General features: G+C 41.5%; 1 protein-coding gene and 1 long non-coding RNA gene across 8 annotated transcripts in view; one reads left to right on the top strand and one right to left on the bottom strand.

The window, feature by feature from the left end:
* lncRNA:CR32773 (long non-coding RNA:CR32773) overlaps positions 1-18272 on the top strand; it is a 223710-nt gene that overhangs the window by 167354 nt on the left and 38084 nt on the right. The gene's annotated exons all lie outside the window — the stretch shown is intronic.
* The window catches only part of bi (bifid), a 72792-nt gene that overhangs the window by 41616 nt on the left and 12904 nt on the right, over positions 1-18272 (bottom strand). For 4 of the 7 annotated variants that reach the window (NM_080331.3, NM_001297932.1, NM_001169191.1 and 1 more), the window contains 1 exon segment: positions 14534-15834. In NM_080331.3, the coding sequence (NP_525070.2) occupies positions 14534-15597 (1064 nt within the window). In that variant the 5' untranslated portion in view covers positions 15598-15834. 7 annotated transcript variants of the gene reach the window in all.

The following is an 18272-nucleotide window of genomic DNA, read 5'->3' as shown; positions in this document are numbered from 1 at the left end:
CCAGTGACATTTGCAACAAGACAGCAGGGAAATGGGGGCGGTTGCAAGAAAGTATCTCATAGATACACGGACGACCCCAAAGTTGGTGCTAAATTATTTATGGCCAAGTTTTAAATACATTTTGTCAGAAGGGGGGGGGGGCCGAACCAGAACCAGAGAAAGAGAAAGAGAGAGTTTGTCTTATATTTAATTAAATTGTGCGTCAAATGCTTTGCAGCTCGTTGGCCAAGTTTTCTTTGTGGAGTGGTGGCTGGGTGGTTCGATGGGCGGTTCGGTGGGTGGTTGAGTGGGCGCGGCCCCCCAGCTTTGGACTTCCTTTTTATTTTTTCCCTGTCAATGTTTGCCTGCCAAAGTGTAAGTAATTTATGCACATTTAGTGCTCAAGTGAGCTCAAAAGCGAACAGATAAAGAAAGATGAGCTCAAGATGCTCTACGATTGGACGCTGCGGAGTGGATTTAGAAGAGCCATCGAATGTAAGCTGACTGAGCTCATCTCCATACAAATTGTCGCAGTTGAAAGCCATTAAAGGGGCAGAACAAAATAAATAATAAGTAGGAATGCATATGATTATTTCCTTTACGAGTAGTTTCAACTGTCCAATGGTTTTATGGCAATCATAATTAATTGGCTATAAATAACCGGGTGGGAAACCTATTTTTGTCAGCTGTGAAATATGATTTTTAAATAATAATAAATATTTCAGGTTCTGCACATGTAACGTACAGTAGTAATTAAATTGATTTAGTCATAATTTATTAAAAACAAAAAACGAAAAAAAAACACCAGTTCTTAACACACATTTTAATCAAAAGATATTCTTATTTATAAGCCCTTCGAAATGCCACAGGGTGGTTCGTTTCCCCCCCCCCCCACTTAACTTAATTTGATGTACAGTGAGTAATCGCTAAAACAAACAGTCTCGATGGCTGCCACGCCCCCAGCGCCCACGTTTAATGTCTAAATTATGGTGGTAGGCGCCATTAACGCGTTTCTGTTTGTTTGTTTGCATTGCTTTTCTCCCCTGTACAATACATAACCAAGATCCAGGCAGATCCTTCTTGAGTGGTTGGGATCACGATCACGACCAACAAGATGATGATGATGATGATGATTCAGAAGGGGGAGTTTATGGTGATGGTGTGATGGGGAGGAGGGGGGGGGGGGGTAGGCACACCAATGGCCATGTCGATGCACACATCCGCACATCCGTTTAAACAGCTCTGAAAACTGCGAAACGTGGAGGTTGTTCTGCACTGTGCATAATATCTATACTATTAAATGTTTTCAAACTCATTTTTAATTTTCCCCAGAGACCAAATTACATAATAGTATTCTTTGAAAGATAGCAAGTCGATGATGAAGGTATAAAAACATCAAATGTCTTTTATATGCCCTTTTTTTTCTCTGAGTGCCGCATGCATTGTTGCCTGGTTGCTGTGATTGTTGGCAAGTTGTTGGTTGAATTGTTGTAAGCTCGGTTTGAGGACGCGGACGCAGCTAATAACAGTCATCACACACGTCAGACACTCATAAATCCTCAAAGTCAACAAGGCGGAGGGCACGTAACGAGCCTAGGCTCGAGGTACCACGTTCCACGGGCACCAGGCACCAGGCTCCAGGCTCCAGTGCTCCGGGTTCGCAGTTCCAGTTTCCAGTTTCTCAATGGGAAAGATTCAGATTCTAAACGAGCTGCGTTTAAATGTTGTTAACATAACCGACATGCGGTTGAAAGACAGGACAGCCCAAGGACCGGATTCTAATGTGTCCCACACACGGCGAACTCCAAGCCCCATCATCATAATCTTCATCATGATGAAGACGGACAACATACTGCAACTTGTTTCAGCCCACAGGAGAAACACAACAACAGCAACAAAAGAAGAAGAGAGGGCCCCATTCATGGGTGGTGTGCACTGAGGTCCCAAACGCATGTTTATATAATTCTTATTTATGATCGAACAGCAATAAATTCGCATTCTCTCTCGTTGCCAGCCTTTGCGTTTTGTTTTGTTGGTTTTAAATAAATCAAATCAACACGATTCGCAGAAACCTCCTCCCAATCCTCCCCTGATAAGACCCAAAAAAAAAAAAAAAAACAAAAAAAAAAAACGAAAAAGAAATATAGGAAATATAAAGAACCCCAGGGGAAGAATCTCGGCAGAAAGATCTACTGTGTTCACCTGTTGAATTCTGTTGGGTTTCTTCTCGAAACCGTGCGATTATTTTGCTTTCTGCTGCAGCAGAATCTCCTGTTGCTTGGGGCTTGTTCTTTTTCCAGAGATTTGGTAGCAAGTTGCACTGCAGCCAACTGGCTCTGCCACAAAATCATATTTGACGAAGCAGCGTTTGAAGATTGTGGAATGTTTTCCGCGCCACATCTTGATCTAATATTTCTAACCAATTTTATATATTACCGCTTCGTATTATACAATTCTTTTTCACTCTTCGTGACTTTCATCGAGTTGAGACGCCTTAACTGCCTTTCTGAGATACCGATCTTGATCCAGAATGGGAATTCTTTTGGTTTTTGGTGGCGCTCCGTACGACATTGCGTGTGCTGGTGTGTCAGTTGTGCTCAAGGACTCGATGAGACCCCGATGACCGATGGCTGTCATAAGGCCAAAAAAGGGACGATGGCCATACGCATATTTTTGCGGTCGCACGAAACACGACGAAGAACAAACAGAAACTTACAACTGCTGCCGTTTTTTTTTGTTTTTTTTTTTTTTTTGTTTCATGTTTGCTCTTAGTTTCTTCAGAGCCCCTTTCTTCAACAGTGAAGAGAAGACGGCGGGGGGATTCTTTTTCGTTTTTGCCCGGAGCCAGAGTCTACAAAAGGTGTTGACCAAACAACAACGGCAGCAACTGGCCAAAACACGAGGGGCAACTGGGTACACGCGTCTTAACAAGAACAACAACACCACCAGCATGGCTCAGCACCAAGAAGACGACCAGGAAGACTGAAGAGAGTGTGGAAGAGGAAGACGACGGCGCACAGAGAGAGCAAGTGGTTGGCCCGGCTGCGAAGCTGTTGAGCGCATAAAAAACGTTATAAATAACACGCTCGAGCATTTAACGCGCCAAACATGTGTTCCACTGTCCAATTTGTGGTCTGTTTACCTTTTGCCAATGGCCCTACGCTCCTTGAGAAGCCAGGGGCGCAACCTGACGGGAGGAGATCCAGTGAGATAGATGAGAAGTAGGGGAAAAACTACTGGGGAAACTAAAGCTCAACTCAATAATTTATCCAGCTGAATGATTAAGTCAAAGAAGGCAGGATAAGAAGTATCAAACAGACGAGTGATCTCGAAAAATCACTAGCAGCATTTTATGACAGTAAAAAAAAACTGCATTTCTATAATGAACTCTAGAAAACCATGGAACACTTATAGGGCTCAAAATAAGGACTTTCTACTTTGTATGTCTGTAGTTAGATGAAGGGCCAAATACAGGGATCGGCAAAGGGCACAGAGAAGAGGAGGAAGCCAAAAAGCCCAGCGGCCTTTGATGATAATAAAATGCAGATACAAACGACACTGGACAAGTGGCCATATGAAGAAGACATGAAGGGAGAACCAAGAGACCGAAAAGGACCGAAAAACAAACAAAACCAAACGGGGGGAGAAGCTGAGAGATGAGAGGTGGAATCAGGATGAGATCCGAGAACATAGGACAGAGGATGTGGCTTACCTGGCGCTATAGGTACGGATCAAACAAAGAAAGGCAAAAACAAACCCCCGAGGGTTGCGATCAGATCCCTTTAGGCAGCTGACCTTCTCCCCCTTTCTGGGCCCTGTCCATACTCATCTTCATCCGCCTCCCTTTGTCTTCACTTTATGTGCTATTTTGCCCGTTCAAATTTGCTCAGGCGCCGGCGCAGGGAAGCGGGAACAGGTTGAGTGAGAGGGATTTGACCAGCGGACCGAGAAAAAGAGAAGAAGAGAACCGGAAGAGGGAGGAAAGCCCGAAGGGACCGGGGTCTTGCTAAATGGGGATTACCTACTATTGTGTGCGTTCGAGTCGGCCATCGAGTTATCTCAATTATGCTAATTAACCAGCACTTTGAAGGCAAGAGTAACGAGTGCAGATTTATCAAAAAAAAATTAACTCTTTTGACCTCTCGACATACTTTAAGTAACAATACGCCACCAATTCATCCAGTAATTAAGCGAAAAATCAACGAACAAATTGTTGAGCAGCGAGTAAAGAGTAGCGAGTGTGTTTTTGCACAATAGGAACTAAGCATCAGAGAAGCCACTATTCTTGTCAAAGTTTTTCTAACTATCCTCGCACTATATTCTTTAATTAACGGTACAATAACAACGAGTAGCAAATAACGAGCGGCGAGTAATGGAATTCCATAGGCGATGTGAATTCCCGCAATTGACGGTTGTCAATCACAGTTTGAATCTGGCCAAGTTGTTTCTGCCTGTCACCTAACTTGTTCCACTTTCTGTTTTCCCCTCCGTCGTTCTATCTATCACTGTGTCTGTCTTTTTTCTCTTTCTTTCTCCACACACGATTGCACACTTGCACTTCCGTTGCATTGGTTTTTTTTTTTTGTTGTTGCTTGGGTATTGCAATTGTTGTTGACTGCTGACGACTGCCTGGCAATTGGCAGTGCAACAAAATAGCTATTGACAAATTATGACCAACTAAAAGTAATTACACGCGACGAGAGGGAGACGGCAGATAACGAGTTCTGCCGACAACGCGTTAATAGTACAAATAATCAACGAGTGCAGCAGCAACAACAGGAGCAACAATAACAGCAACAGCGTCAAGAGCCGCACTAAACATACACTTAATATTAATTGTTTTTTATTAACACGATCCGGCTGCCTTACACACCACTTGCTTTGCTTTATTCATGCTCTTCCTCTGCTGCCGTTTTTATACCCTGTAATGAATGATGGGTATTTTCGATACCAGAGCTTTTGAAAAGTAGGTGGAAATGTGCAATTTGGTACAGACACGCTTATGTGACTGTTGCAGTCGAAAATATTACTTAGGGTTTTCAAAATGGCAATAAAAACTAGCTGGCTTGGTTAAATACTTTGTTTGAAGATTCCGGGTAACCAACAAAAATGATTTCTTCTGCCGGAAGTTCCAGAAGCATGCTTTCGCAGCATAAAAGACAAAATAAGGAGTCCAGGGTATGGGTAAGTTGGGAGCTTTGATTTCGTTTCGTTCTTTCTGGCTTCTCTGCTGTTTTATTGCGGCCGTTGCTGAGATTCATTAATAATTCAAAAAATTGCACATGGCCGGCGGCGATGACAGCAACGTCGACAGCGACGCTGGCAGAGGCAGAGCGTGTAATCGAGTTGTTAACTCAAAGTGACAATGAACGCGGGCAGCGACGCTGACGTCGCCATCAAAAGCATGTGCACAACAACAATTAAATGCAGTCAACACACGATCACAAAACGAAAAACAAAAAAAAAAAAAAAAGAAAATATATTTTTTAACCAGAGCGGCCAAAACGACAGAAGGAGATGGAGAGTGCGACTTTGACTTTGTTGCTGCAATTGCTTTTAATGCTTTTAATGAAATCAACACTTTTTACTGCCACTTGCACGCAATCTACTGCTTCGTACGTTTCTTTATTTTCGCCTCACTTGGGATTTTTTCTTACGTTTTGCGCGCAACTTTTTTTTTCGGGCTGGCAGCTTAATTAAAAGCCAAAACAGCTAAAACATATTTCGCGCCTTTTGTTGCTTAACAATTAAAATCAACAACAACAAAAGCCCAACTTCACACTCAATTAACGCGATGCAGGCAGACAAACAACAAAAAGCAAAACAACATACATAAAAATATAACAGCAAAACAACACCATACATATGTAAGGCATAAAGCAAAAAAAGTTTTGGTGCTGCTGTGAAATTATATATATATGTATACCTCCTTTTTTTCGTCACCCACTAGATGGAGTGGCTTGGAAAGTGTGGGGGAGTGGGGCAAAACGCAGCACAGACTGCAAAACTTTTGTTTGCCGTCAATTGACTGCACACACAAAATAGCGGTGGAAGGTGCAAAAGAGTCAGTGAGTTGCACAGACAGAGATAGGAAGTCGAATGCAAAGAGCTATGTTCCTTAGCAGGTTTCCTGCGTTCTAGATCAGTACACAGTAGTTCGTTGGTGTAAATGTTGGTGAACATATTGTAGTAGTTCTGGGCTTAGTTGTTGGGTTTTTTTTTTTTGGCTTTGGCTTTTGCAGTCATTGGTGTAATTATTGGTGTACAACTAGTGGAGCTTTGAATAGTAAATATTTCTATATACATATATATTGTAATTTATATTGCAGTTGTTAAATGGGTTGAATTTCTCACAAAATCTCACAAATGGTGAAGGGCTTAGGCTGAATGCAAACGGATAGCACACGTCATTGACACCTAAAACCCACATTCACAACAACTCAGTGCCACTACAGTGACACCTCTCTAATTACGCCACACACAATAATGGCAGACTTGGAACATACATATTTCACTTGTATCAATCTGACTGAATAATGTAATGCATGTTTTGAGTGCAACAAGAGTTCTTTGGTGATATCTGCACACCATTGACCCATCAACCTGCAAGTGCCCACTGCATTTCGAGCAAGACCTCTCGTTATCCACTCTCTATGTAGATGTGCGTGCGTAATTGCCTTTTGGCTTCGTGTTAATTTTCCTCGTGGAAAACGCACGACAGGAAAAACTGGTATGGGGCCATGTCGTAGGTGCTACATAAATTTGATTTTTATTTTCCCAGAAAACCGAAACCGAAATAAGAAGAATTTTTATTCATAAAAATCAAGTGGCAACATAAATTCGTGTGTGTTACCAAAAACGTAGGTGTATTTTGTGCCGATGTTTGTTCTTTTCTGTTTCAGTTTCAGTCACTCGAATCGGATTTTGTTTGGCAGCCTAATCAGGCAAACAGAACACGCAGAGCAGTTAAAACGCACCAAATGCCCCATACAATTTGTATAATTTTTCAGCCCAGAAAATATTAAATAAATATGCACACATACATAGACATGTGCATAGCAGCAATAATAATAATAAAGAAAAAATAAAACCAAAGCAACTCGTCAATTTTTGCCACTTAAAATTCATAAAGCGTCGCCTGAGACTCAGAAAACTTCGGCAGACCAGACTATACATACATACGTACATACATATGTACATACATACATATAGTGGCAAGAATGACAGGGAGAATCGGGGAAGTGGGAAAGGAAGACGAAGGATTGCATTAAACTAAAAGTCCTGAATTTGACATTTTAAGCATTTCCATTTTTAGAAATTTATTTCTGAAAATCTAATTCAAACGAGTTAAGTCATTTGTTTAGCCATAACTCTGGGGCAATTTGATAAGGGTCGAGCAGGTAATGCAAGTTCTTGAACATTTATTTATTTTAATATTTTGACAGTTATGTTGCATATTCGTGGCCACTGGCCACTGGCCACTGGCCAAGCAACATTAGCAACATTTAGCAACACAACTCCCGCTCATATTAGTCCACAACTTTTGGTCAACATGAATGAAGTAACGACGAGGGCACCTTTTGAAAGTGATACTTCTAATTTCTGGAAAATTTAAATACCATCAAAACAGGCAAACTCGAAGATAAGATCAGGTTCAGGTATATCGCATAGATCAAACGGATTTGGGGACCAGCTTAACTGCCTGCCACATTTCCGCGAAAATTTCCCAGCTCAGTGAGCGTCCTTTTTGCCATCGAGTTTTTTCTGTTTTTTTTTTTTGTGCCAATTAGCGTTCTAATCAAGTGTAAACTAATGCTAAAAGCCAAGCCGGGTTCGCCTCGAACGCGTGAATTTGCCACGAGGACAAAGGCTTACCGAACAGGGTACAAAAAAAAAAAATGGTAACGAAAGGTAGGAATTTTAAAAATAATTCCGTATGAAATCAAAACATTTACGACATTGCAATAAACTAAAAAAATATTAATTTTATAAAAAAAAAAGAATAAAAAAATGCAAGAACCATAGATAACTGAAGATAGTTGATAATAAATATTAATCAAGAGATCTGAAATCACAGGATGCTGTTTTTTTTTTTTTTGTGAAAGAGACAACTAATTTGACTACTTTGGCGAACGGTGAGTGCGAGTGAGATGGCCACAGATTGTCGTTGACTTTGTTGCTGCTGCCGCTCTGCCGGCTGATTCTCTTTGATCTGCCATCGCACATCTAGGAAATGTTTGTCAAATTCATTCGACCGTTCTCATTGTTTTTGACATTTCTTTTAGTCTTCGCAGTTGCTTCTTCTTTTTGTTGCTGTTGCCGTCGCTGCAGCCTCTTCTTCTTGTTTGTCGTCTGCGCTCGATCACTTTCTCTGCTTTTTTGAGAGAGGCTTTTTCCTGCGGTTTTTTTTTTACTCACTGAGCGCCAATGCCAAACACATGTCCAGCTAACAACTTGAATGCATTGTTCTCAGTCCCACTCAAACCGACTGACGAAAAAACAGCAACAGCCACGATATTAGCTCCAAAAATTTCGATTAACAAATCGATTTATGAGATCGGCAAAGTTAATAGAAGCTTATAAAATGTATTACAATTTAGCATGTAAGTTTGAATTCTGTGACTTTAAAGGTCTTCGAAAACTTTGATCTTTAGTGCTATATATATTTGAACCCAGCCGTCGTTGATCCCCTCCCCTTTTGACGATCCGATTTTTAAGCGGACTCCACCACTCCACGCACATTCGTCAGGCATTGTCGTTATTTTTCTGGCGCCAAAAAGACGCCGTCTTCGTCCTCGCTAGCTCTGTCTCTTTCAGACCTCGGCGGACATCTCGCTCGCACTCTCCTTGCTTACTCGCCTGACATTCTCTGTCTTAAGGTTGTTGTTGGTATTCCCTTTTTTTTTTTGTTGTATCTTGCCCCATTCTTTGTGCGAATTTTTTTTTATTTTTTGTTTTTGCTTATGTTTTTCTTATTTTCTTTCCTTTCTTCTTTTTTTGGGTTCTTCTGAACTCATGTTGTTCATTATAAAGGACGTCATCATCGTCATCTTTTGGGTTGTTGCTGTCGTTGTTGGTTGTCATATTTTGCCTTGTTTGCTTTGTGCATTTCCAAGTTGTTCGTGGAGAAAAGGGAATATCAGACGGAGAAAAAAGTTGGAAGCCAGCAAATGCGTTTTAAATATTCCATTCCATGCAGTTCAAGGCGGGCTGTTTCGAATTCCACACGTTGCTTATAGTTGTCGTAAGATTGGGTCTGTAAATTTGTACCAAATCCGGAGTTCCTTCATCATGAAGTTTCTTTGCGAACTGAAGACTTTCTTGGTGTCTCATTCCAACGTTCCGATGTTCCATTCCACTGTGCCCACTGTGTACATTTCCATCGTTTCTTTCACTTTGCAGTTAGTGCACCATTCTCAACACCTCCACCTTAAATGTGATAATCACCCATTAGGCTTATCAGTTGCCCACCAAAACTGACGTCTCATTAGCCAAGCGGAGCGTGTAAACAGCTGAATTCTCTCGTTTAAGACCGAAACCATTTAGCGGCATTTTGTTACCATCAATTTTCGGCTGGTTGCGGTTCTCTGACCAAAAACTCAGACGTCATTAAGCCAAGTTAGGAGAACCGCTAGCAGCGCTTCAATTTCCAACTTGCAACTTCCGCTGCGTGGGCGCTTTATTTTTAGTTGTTTTTTTTTTTTTTTGTTTGAGGGGAAACTTGGATTTTTACCGGCGACGGAAACGCTTACTTAATTAGCCGAACCAAAAAAAAAAAAAAAGAAAAATGAATTTTTGGTGTTCCTCAAATTAATTTCCATTTAATTCAAAGTAGGCGTAAATGCAATTTAAATTAACAGCCACCAAAATGCGCCACTTAAATGTTTTGCTGTCTTTCTTTCTCTCCAATGCCTGTCGCTTTTTAATTTGTTAAGATTTTTTTATGACATTTTTATTGTAATTTAAGCAGCGTCGTGTTCGTATTTGGATTTCGGTTTTCAGTTTTTGGGTGGTGTGGATTGTAGTTTTGACCAAACTGGTTTTATTTCATTTAATTCACATAATGGCGATAGGTAGAAATATTTATTTGGAGGGTTTAAATTGCATTCCGCGTTGTCCGACAATCGGCCATGATAGAAATGAGTGTCTTGCAAAGATCATATAAAAAACCGGGATCTCGGAAATATGAAAATAGAAGCTAAGATAACCAAATCTAATGTCGACTGAGACAAAATAATAAGTCACACTGTTTTATTAATGAAATGATGGTTCATACCAAATTTTAATGTAGTAAATGTTTTGTAAAAAAAAAACTATTGCAATATGCGTATCTTTCGTTGCAAAGAAAAGTAGCTAATTGCCCAGTGGCCATTTGAACAAATTTGTTGTAAATAATTACTGGTTACGATGTGTGCAGTTATCTGCAGGATCCCACCAATTTTCCATACGCTCTACACGACAAGCCGGCGAAATCAATTTGAAATCAAATTACGTGCAAATTATCCAATGGACTCATGAATTTTCCAAGAGTCGAACGAAACCCAAAGGATATGTGTATCTACCGCACGGAGGGTCAATCTATCGCTATGCCAATTATTATGCATTTTTTATCGAACTGAAAATTGTCAAGTGAATTTGGTATGGGCGCTGTAAGGAGGTTTTTGCCCAAATAGCACAATGGAAAATTACAGCGTAGAACCAAAGAAATTTCCAAGTTACTAAGCAAATTAAGTGTAATTTAGAAGGGGCATTTTTCGTAACCCCCTTCACCTTCGCATATTTGTCAACTTAGCACATCGATAATTTTTCCTGCCCCCTTTTGCGGGACGACAATTTTAACACAATTATGAAAAACGTTTCCAAGATGGCAAAGCAGGGAAAATGGAAAATGGGAAATGGGGTATTGTGGGTGGGACTTGTGGCTCTTCAGGGGTTGTGTGTGCACTATAACAATATTTCGCCCTCAACCCCCAATTGACCCCTTTTCCCCGCCCGCTAATGGCATTGTGGGGAAATATGAACAAAAAAAAAAAAAGGAAAAATAAAAAACTAGAAGGCGGACACGCCCATTTAATTGAGCCTACGGCTTCGAGGAGGTGGGCGTTAGGAGGGGGCGGCCCGGGGCAGGCCAGTGCACTTTGATTGCGTTTTGTCGCCGTCAGCTGAGTTTTTACCCAAAACGAAAATGGAAGTAATCGAAGGAGTAAGGGAACAACAAAATATGTAGGAAATGGAAAATTTTTATTTATGAAAATTAAACAAGTGAACTTTGACAGGCGGTTGCCCAGGGTCTGACCCCTGATCCCGAAAACACAAAAAAAAAAAAAAAACTTCCAAAAACTTGGAAAGAGTGGGTGTCCTGTGGCGTGTCATTAAATATTTTTGTCTTGTCACATTATCGCATGCCTGTCACAAAGTCCGACATCAATTAGAAACTATGATGTGGTACAAAAAGACAAGTCATCGTCATATTTTCTAATCACATGCACAACATATTACAATACAAAAAAAAAAAAATGATTGATTTTCTTCTCGGTGACTAAAAACCCAGAATAACTGCTATTAAGTCCGTGTTTATAGAATCTTTCCAATGGCCAATAAATTGCCGCTTTCAATTAGCTAAAAACTGGCAAAATCAAAGCAATCTCGCACCATCTTCTATCTACATCGAAATGCTATTTTTGCTCTCATTTGGGGTCAACATTTGATAATTTCTGACATTTTTTATAGATTTTTTTTTTTTTCAATGGCTTGCCTATTTTTTCAAATCGTATTTCCTTGACTTCTCGCACTGAAAGTGTCGCCAAATGTTTAGGGGTGTGGAAAACGAGGGGAGACTTTATTTATTTGCGCTTAGACAGCAATTTCAATTAATTGATAAGTCACAGCAACAAGCAGCAGAACGAAGATAGATTTCACGCTATTTGCTTTAGCGACATAATTGCCAGCGACAAATTGAGAAAAATTGCAGAGCAAGTGCAATCTGAAGTGAAATTTAATTTTAGTTCTTAAGTAAGTGAAGTAGGAGCACCGTATTGAGACGACTATGGGAATACACGTCATTCTGAAGGAGCTGTGCTGTGAACTTTTGTGAATGAAAAACTATAGCCACAAGCCTCCAAATCATTGCATCAATGAATCGAAATCGAAATCGAAATTCGCTAAAAACAGGCACAAAAACCGATTGAATCGAGCCAAGTGAATGCAAATCCACTCGCAAAACATTCAAGTGGCACTCACATGAAGAGTCGAAAAAGGGTGGCATGGTGTTTTCCACCGGTGTGGTGGAGGTGGAGGGGGGGGGGGTTCTTGTGCGGCAGGAAAAACAATAATTTTGACATTGATGATGATGGGGCAACGGCAACAGAAGCGGCAACAATAATTCCGTTTGCTGTTTTGCCATTTGGTTGTTGCTTTTTTTTCGCACGTCTCGCAAGCATGCAACAGCAAAAATGGTAAAAACAAGAACAACGAAGTGTGGTGTGTGTGTGTGTGGCGTGCAAAAAAGTTGCAACTTACACACTGCCATAATCTCCATATGTGTGCTAGGTACAAGTACTTAAAACTTTTACAAGCCACTCGTGGCTCCCCTTCTCTGCCCATCTCACTTGCTCCCATTCCTCATCCATGGGCCGCCTCACCACGCCCCCTTTTACAACAATTGCATGCCACACTTTGGGGCAAGTCCCCCCCCCCCCCTCCTTTTGCAGGGTCATGAACTCGGCAGCACGGAGAGAAAATTGCATTCGCCTATGCCACCCAGCTAATCTAAAGCAAATATCTCGTTTTAATCAGTATTCATAATTTTCATTGTAATGAAATTATCAAACTTTACTAACTAAGAAATGCGCCTAAAATACAGCATTTGCCACAGAAAGGACTTTAATATACAGTCCATTAAACTGCAATTTTTCTGAGTGCACATATTTTGTTCACCGACTTGCGAAGTGAATATGGATGTGGTTGCGTTGTTTTTCTTGTTTCATTTTATTTTTTTTTTTTTTAGTTTTTTTTTAGTGGGATTTTGTAGTTGGCTGGCTGGGCCACTTGGTTTAGTTTCACACTTCAAATCGCCAAACTGCTAATGAGCTTAAGGATATGGCCAGGAAGAGAGCCCCACTACTTAAGCTCGAAAAAATATAATTTTCAGCAACTTTTTCGTGCTTTTGTTTCTCGTTTGTTTTGTTTTTTTTTTTTTTTTGTGTACTTCCCAAGTGCGAACAACCAACAACAAAATGCAACTACTTGCATACAGTTGGGGGGCGTTGGGCGGTTGGGGGCGTGGCCAGTGGACCTAGACACCTGGCCAGACGTATTCCCAACTTTCAGCACACAAAACTATTTGCAAATATTTTATTTTTGCGCTTATTTCCACTTTCTATTGGTGTTGTTGCCACGCCCACGCCGCCAGACTGGCATTGAAACTATATGCATATATATATATATATATATTCATATATATATATGTGCATATAATTAAGTATTTGGGAAAAGGCGGCGTAGAAGGCGTTGGCCAAAGAGGCTTAACCGAGGCGTCAGGCAATTTGTAGCTTAAAAAAAACAGCAACAGAAGCTAATTGAATTTGGCCAGCTATGAAATGAATTACCGTAAAAAGCGAAGAAAAATTAAGGGGGCTTTGACAACGCAATTTTGACGCAAGTTTATGGCTAAACATAAAGTTGTAAAGGAAATCTTATAAATTTGGCACTAATCTTTGAAAGTTGGTTAATGATTTTCCACATTAAACTAATAGGCTTTATGTGATCGTTAAACGTAAATGTCTCTATTTCGCTGTGCAGAGCTTAGAATATGTTTGTTCACTTCTAATTGAAATTGTAAATGTAAATTGTTACGTAAGCCTTTGCTGACTTTATGGCAATTACATATATTTCGTAAAGTATTGGCGACATTTTTGAGTGCATTCACAGCGGCCACATCTTGCACTCACTTGACACTCACTCCATTCACTGCGGCCAAGTGTGAGTGTGTCTCAGTGAATACTTTCTCAAGTAGGTGTGAAGCTCAAAACGCATTTTCACGCGCCAACGCAGCTTGAATGTCAACGTCGTCGTCGTCGCATAATCATCATCGTATCATCATCATCTTCTCGAGGGAGAGAGTCTGAGTTTCTGCGGCTGATGACATGCTGCTGCAAAAATGGAAAAATTATACAAAAAAAAAAAAAAAAAAAGATGTAAAAACGACAAAAAGGAGAAGAACGGGGGCGTCTGTTCACCTACTTTCAGCTCAACTGGGCGTGGAACTTGGGATCGGTTTTAACCGCTAACGGGAGCTTGAGACGTCGCCACACGTGCTCAAGTGGCCAAGGCTGCTTGCCCGGGCTGTGACCTGACCTTCGGCCCCAGATCTGTGCCCTCGATTGCCAAAAGCTCGGCAAAGGTCACAATTATTTGCCAATATGACGGCAAAGCATATCCAAAAACAATTCTTTTGTATAAAGCTACATTCGTTCGAATTCTAATCGAGATTCGATTTTACACACTTAAATGTTGGGAGACCTTTAATACCCTGTAAAATGAGTATAGAACTCACCTGCCGCTCTTGGTGATGACCATTTCCGTGCCCAGTTTGTGGAACTTCTCCCACAGGTCTTTGCCCTCCAGCGTGACCTTGGGATCATCGACGACGCCATCGTCCTCGGGCTGAAGCGCCCGCAGCGGTCGCATCGCCGGATGCAGCTGATGGGCGACGGCCGAGGCAAGGACGACGTCCTCGGCGGTAGTATAGGCGCTGCCCAGATGATGGGCGTGCGGATGGGCACCTGGGTGGTGCGGCGGGAAGCGCAATCCACCGCCGGGATACAGACCCGGATGCGGTCCGGCCGGACTTCCAGCTAGAGCGGCCAGTGCCGCAGCTGGAAAGTACGGTGGTGGTGGTGGGGCCGGGTGCTGTTGTTGCTGCTGTTGTTGTTGCAGGTGGTGCGGCGGTGTGGGTGGCGGCAAGCCTGTGGCGCCGGCGGGCGGTGCGGCGGCACCCGTACTGGGTGAGTGATGTGCGGCGGTTGGGTGGTGCGACGGATGGGCGGCGGCTGAAGCTGAGTTGTTGCTGCTGCTGCTACTGCTGTTGTTGTTGGGCGGTGGTATTGGCGGTAGACCAACAATTGTGGGCGGTGGTGTGCCAGCGGGCGATGGCGGTTCCTCGGTGGTGCTCAAGTGGTGTCCTTGCTTTTGACTTGTGTTATTATTATTATTGTTGTTGTTATTCGTGTGGTTGTTGTTATTATTATGGGTACTGTTATTATTGTTGTTATTGGAACTGGAGTTGTTGGTGTTGCTGGTGGTGGTGGTGTTGCTGCTGCTGTGGTTGCTTTGCGGCGATAACTGCGCACCACCACCCGTTGGTGAAACGGCCACGAGATTGTTGGTGTTATTGGTGTTTGAATTGGTGTTGTTGTTGGAATTGGAGTTGTTGTTTCCGCTGTTGGTGTTGCCGCTGTTGTTATTGTTGCTACCCGCCGTCAACAGCGAGGAAACGCTGAAGTCAGTGGGTCGTTGCGTTAGCTGCAGAAATGGATGATATGCCATCCCATTGGCGAACCTGGCGAATGGATCCTCAGCAGACTGATGAAATAGCAGCTCCTGGACGTCGTATCTCATCACATAACCGTTTCAAACAACCAAGTGCGTCATGCAGAAAGGGTTTCCCACGGCGATCTCTCCAAAAAAGGGATCTCTCTAGTTTGACTTTTGAAATTTTTAGATGCTTTATTTTGTTTTTGTTCTACAGGTACTTGTTTTTGTTTCTTTTTTTTTAAAACTTTTTGTTTGGGACACTCACTGACTTGTACACTTTATTTCTCTTCTTGTTGTTTCAAAAAAATTCATGTTTCATTGCTATAAAAAACGTAAATATGATTTTTAGTTGGGGTCGCCGCTTGAGATTTTCGAGAACCGTCATTATGACGGTTATTTAGATAGATTTATTTAAAAAAAAAAGTTTTAGAGAAAAAAATTTCCCGTTTGATTATTAAAGTTAGTTTCTAGAAGGATATGGATTCTTTCTTTCAAATTGATAAGCTCATTACAATTCCAAAGAATTGGGTAAATAAATATAGGCATGAGTCGAACTATCTATTTTTAAAATCTTTGTTATATCCTTAGAATTTCCCCTGGTTTTATCTAATAATTCATTTCGGATTGTTTGTGTTTTGAAGTATTTATCCTATTTGATTATTTTTTCCTCGACATTCCCTATTTAACCGACGTTAGTTTATTGAACTTTAATAATTTTCATTAACTTTTAGAGATCTGCCTCTAAAAACTAACAATGTAAATGAACCAATAATTTAATATAGAAGGCTCAACCTATAAACAATGGTTTCTACAATTTCTATTTTCAATATCGGTTCTTTTTGGATTTTAAGCTTCGAGTTTTCAAATTCCCTACTCGGTTTTTATGGTTATCGTATTAGTTTTCTGTCTCCTATGTTTTGAGTTCTTTATCAGGTTTTATGTTCTCCTGGTTCTTTGTTTGTTTTGAACTTTTGCTTGCCTTTTCGTATTCTGTTTTGGCGACGGCAAAACGTCGAAAGTGTTTAAACCTTGTTCTGTTTCTCTCGTTTCTTTTGCTTTGCAAATTCACTTGGCAGTTTTAAGTTTTCTTAGTTAGCTGGCTGCTGTAACTGTTGTTTGTTTGTTGCTTTTCTTTGTTTGGTTTGTGTTTGTTTTTCTTTTTTTACCAAGAAGGAAGAACGCAAAAAAAAGAGCACAAAAGGGAAACGGCGATTTGGATAAAGAATGTGGATATGGCGACACGACGATCAACGAACAACGAACGTAGGGAGAAACAACAAACGACGAGAAACGACGACGGGCGACAAAAGCGACAAACGACAGGCGACAAAAGCGACAGAGCGGCGATGACGACACGAACTACACGCCGGTCGCATTCAAACTGGAAACTGGAAATACACACACGCCGAAACGGACGCCGACTGCGCTGCCTTCGCTCTGCTCGCCGCTCTCGCTCTCTCGCTCTCTCCCGTTGCCTCTGGGCGGCGAGTGAGCGGGATGGCCGTATATGGGGGTGCGCTCGGTGCAAGCGAGAGAGCGAGAGTGTTGAGTTTCTTTCGCGGAGGGCGTGTGCAAGCGAGAGAGAGCGAGAGGGAGAGAGAGAATGAGTGAACTGCGGGGTTCCAATAAGAAAACCAAAAACTCGAACCAAAAGTGTTGAGTTGACGCCTGTGTAGGTAGGTGTCCGTGTGCATCTGTGTGCGAGAGAGTGCCAGCGCTCGCGTGTGTGGTGAGTGCCTGTGCCTGTGTGTGTAATGGGAAATGGCACCAACCAACGGCGGCAGCGACGTCGCGTCAAAAGCAGCGTGTTAGAAGTAACAAGGCAGCTGACACCACTACAGCAAGAAGAGCAGAAGAATAGGTGGTGCTGGGCGTGGGTGTGGGGGCGGAAGAAAAGAGGACGAGAAGGAGTGGGAGAAAAAAATCAGGCACAAAAAGAAAATGTTAAGTAAAATTTTAAAAAACATTAAATTAAATAAATCTAACGGAAAAGAAACCTAAGTAGAAATAAAAAGATCAGAGAGTCGAAAAAAGAATATAATTTAATTTCAAGGCCGAAAACAAACAATTTAAGTAGGTATTCTCTTAAAGGTATTAGAACAAGAAAAACCATAATTATACACAATATGCAAACCTAAACATAAAAAATTGTTAAGTTGAAACAAAAAGGCTATAAACCATTAAAAATAATTTTTTTTTAGTTAGAAAAACTAAGACACTTAAATTTTTTTAAGAAAACGATAAGATGAATAAATACCGTAAATCCACAATTTACGAACGAAATAAATCGGCAGGAATACAGAAGTTGGAAGCAAATAAAAAGAGGCACACTAAATCACAGCCTCTGAGGGGTGAGGCGAATACGAGGGGCGTAACAAGGGGTGGCAGAATCGCAAAGAAGCAAATAATGAAAAAAAGAAGCGGCCAAGTTGACAAATGACGCGCAAGCGAAAAATGCGCTTCAATGGTCAAATGTTTGTCGAGGGGTGGGCGATGGAGGGGGTGGCGTTGGTGGGTGTAGGGACGGTGTGGTGAGATAAACGAGGCGGCCTGGCAGCCCAAAGGGGTGGCATTTTCCAGGCAGAGATAAAATAAAGCGGCTGCGAGAAGCACTTTAAGGCGCAAAAGTTGACCTACAATGACCTCCAGACAATCAAAAACACTGCTCGAAAAGACGTACATAAATCTCCCATTTACGACAACATAACATAAGGGCAAACTTGGCAGATATCCTAAAAGTTAGGATAAATCGATCCGTC

This window comes from Drosophila melanogaster, chromosome X, assembly GCF_000001215.4.
Source record: "Drosophila melanogaster chromosome X".
NCBI lineage: Eukaryota > Metazoa > Arthropoda > Insecta > Diptera > Drosophilidae > Drosophila > Drosophila melanogaster.
This window is presented reverse-complemented; position numbering and strand designations above follow the sequence as displayed.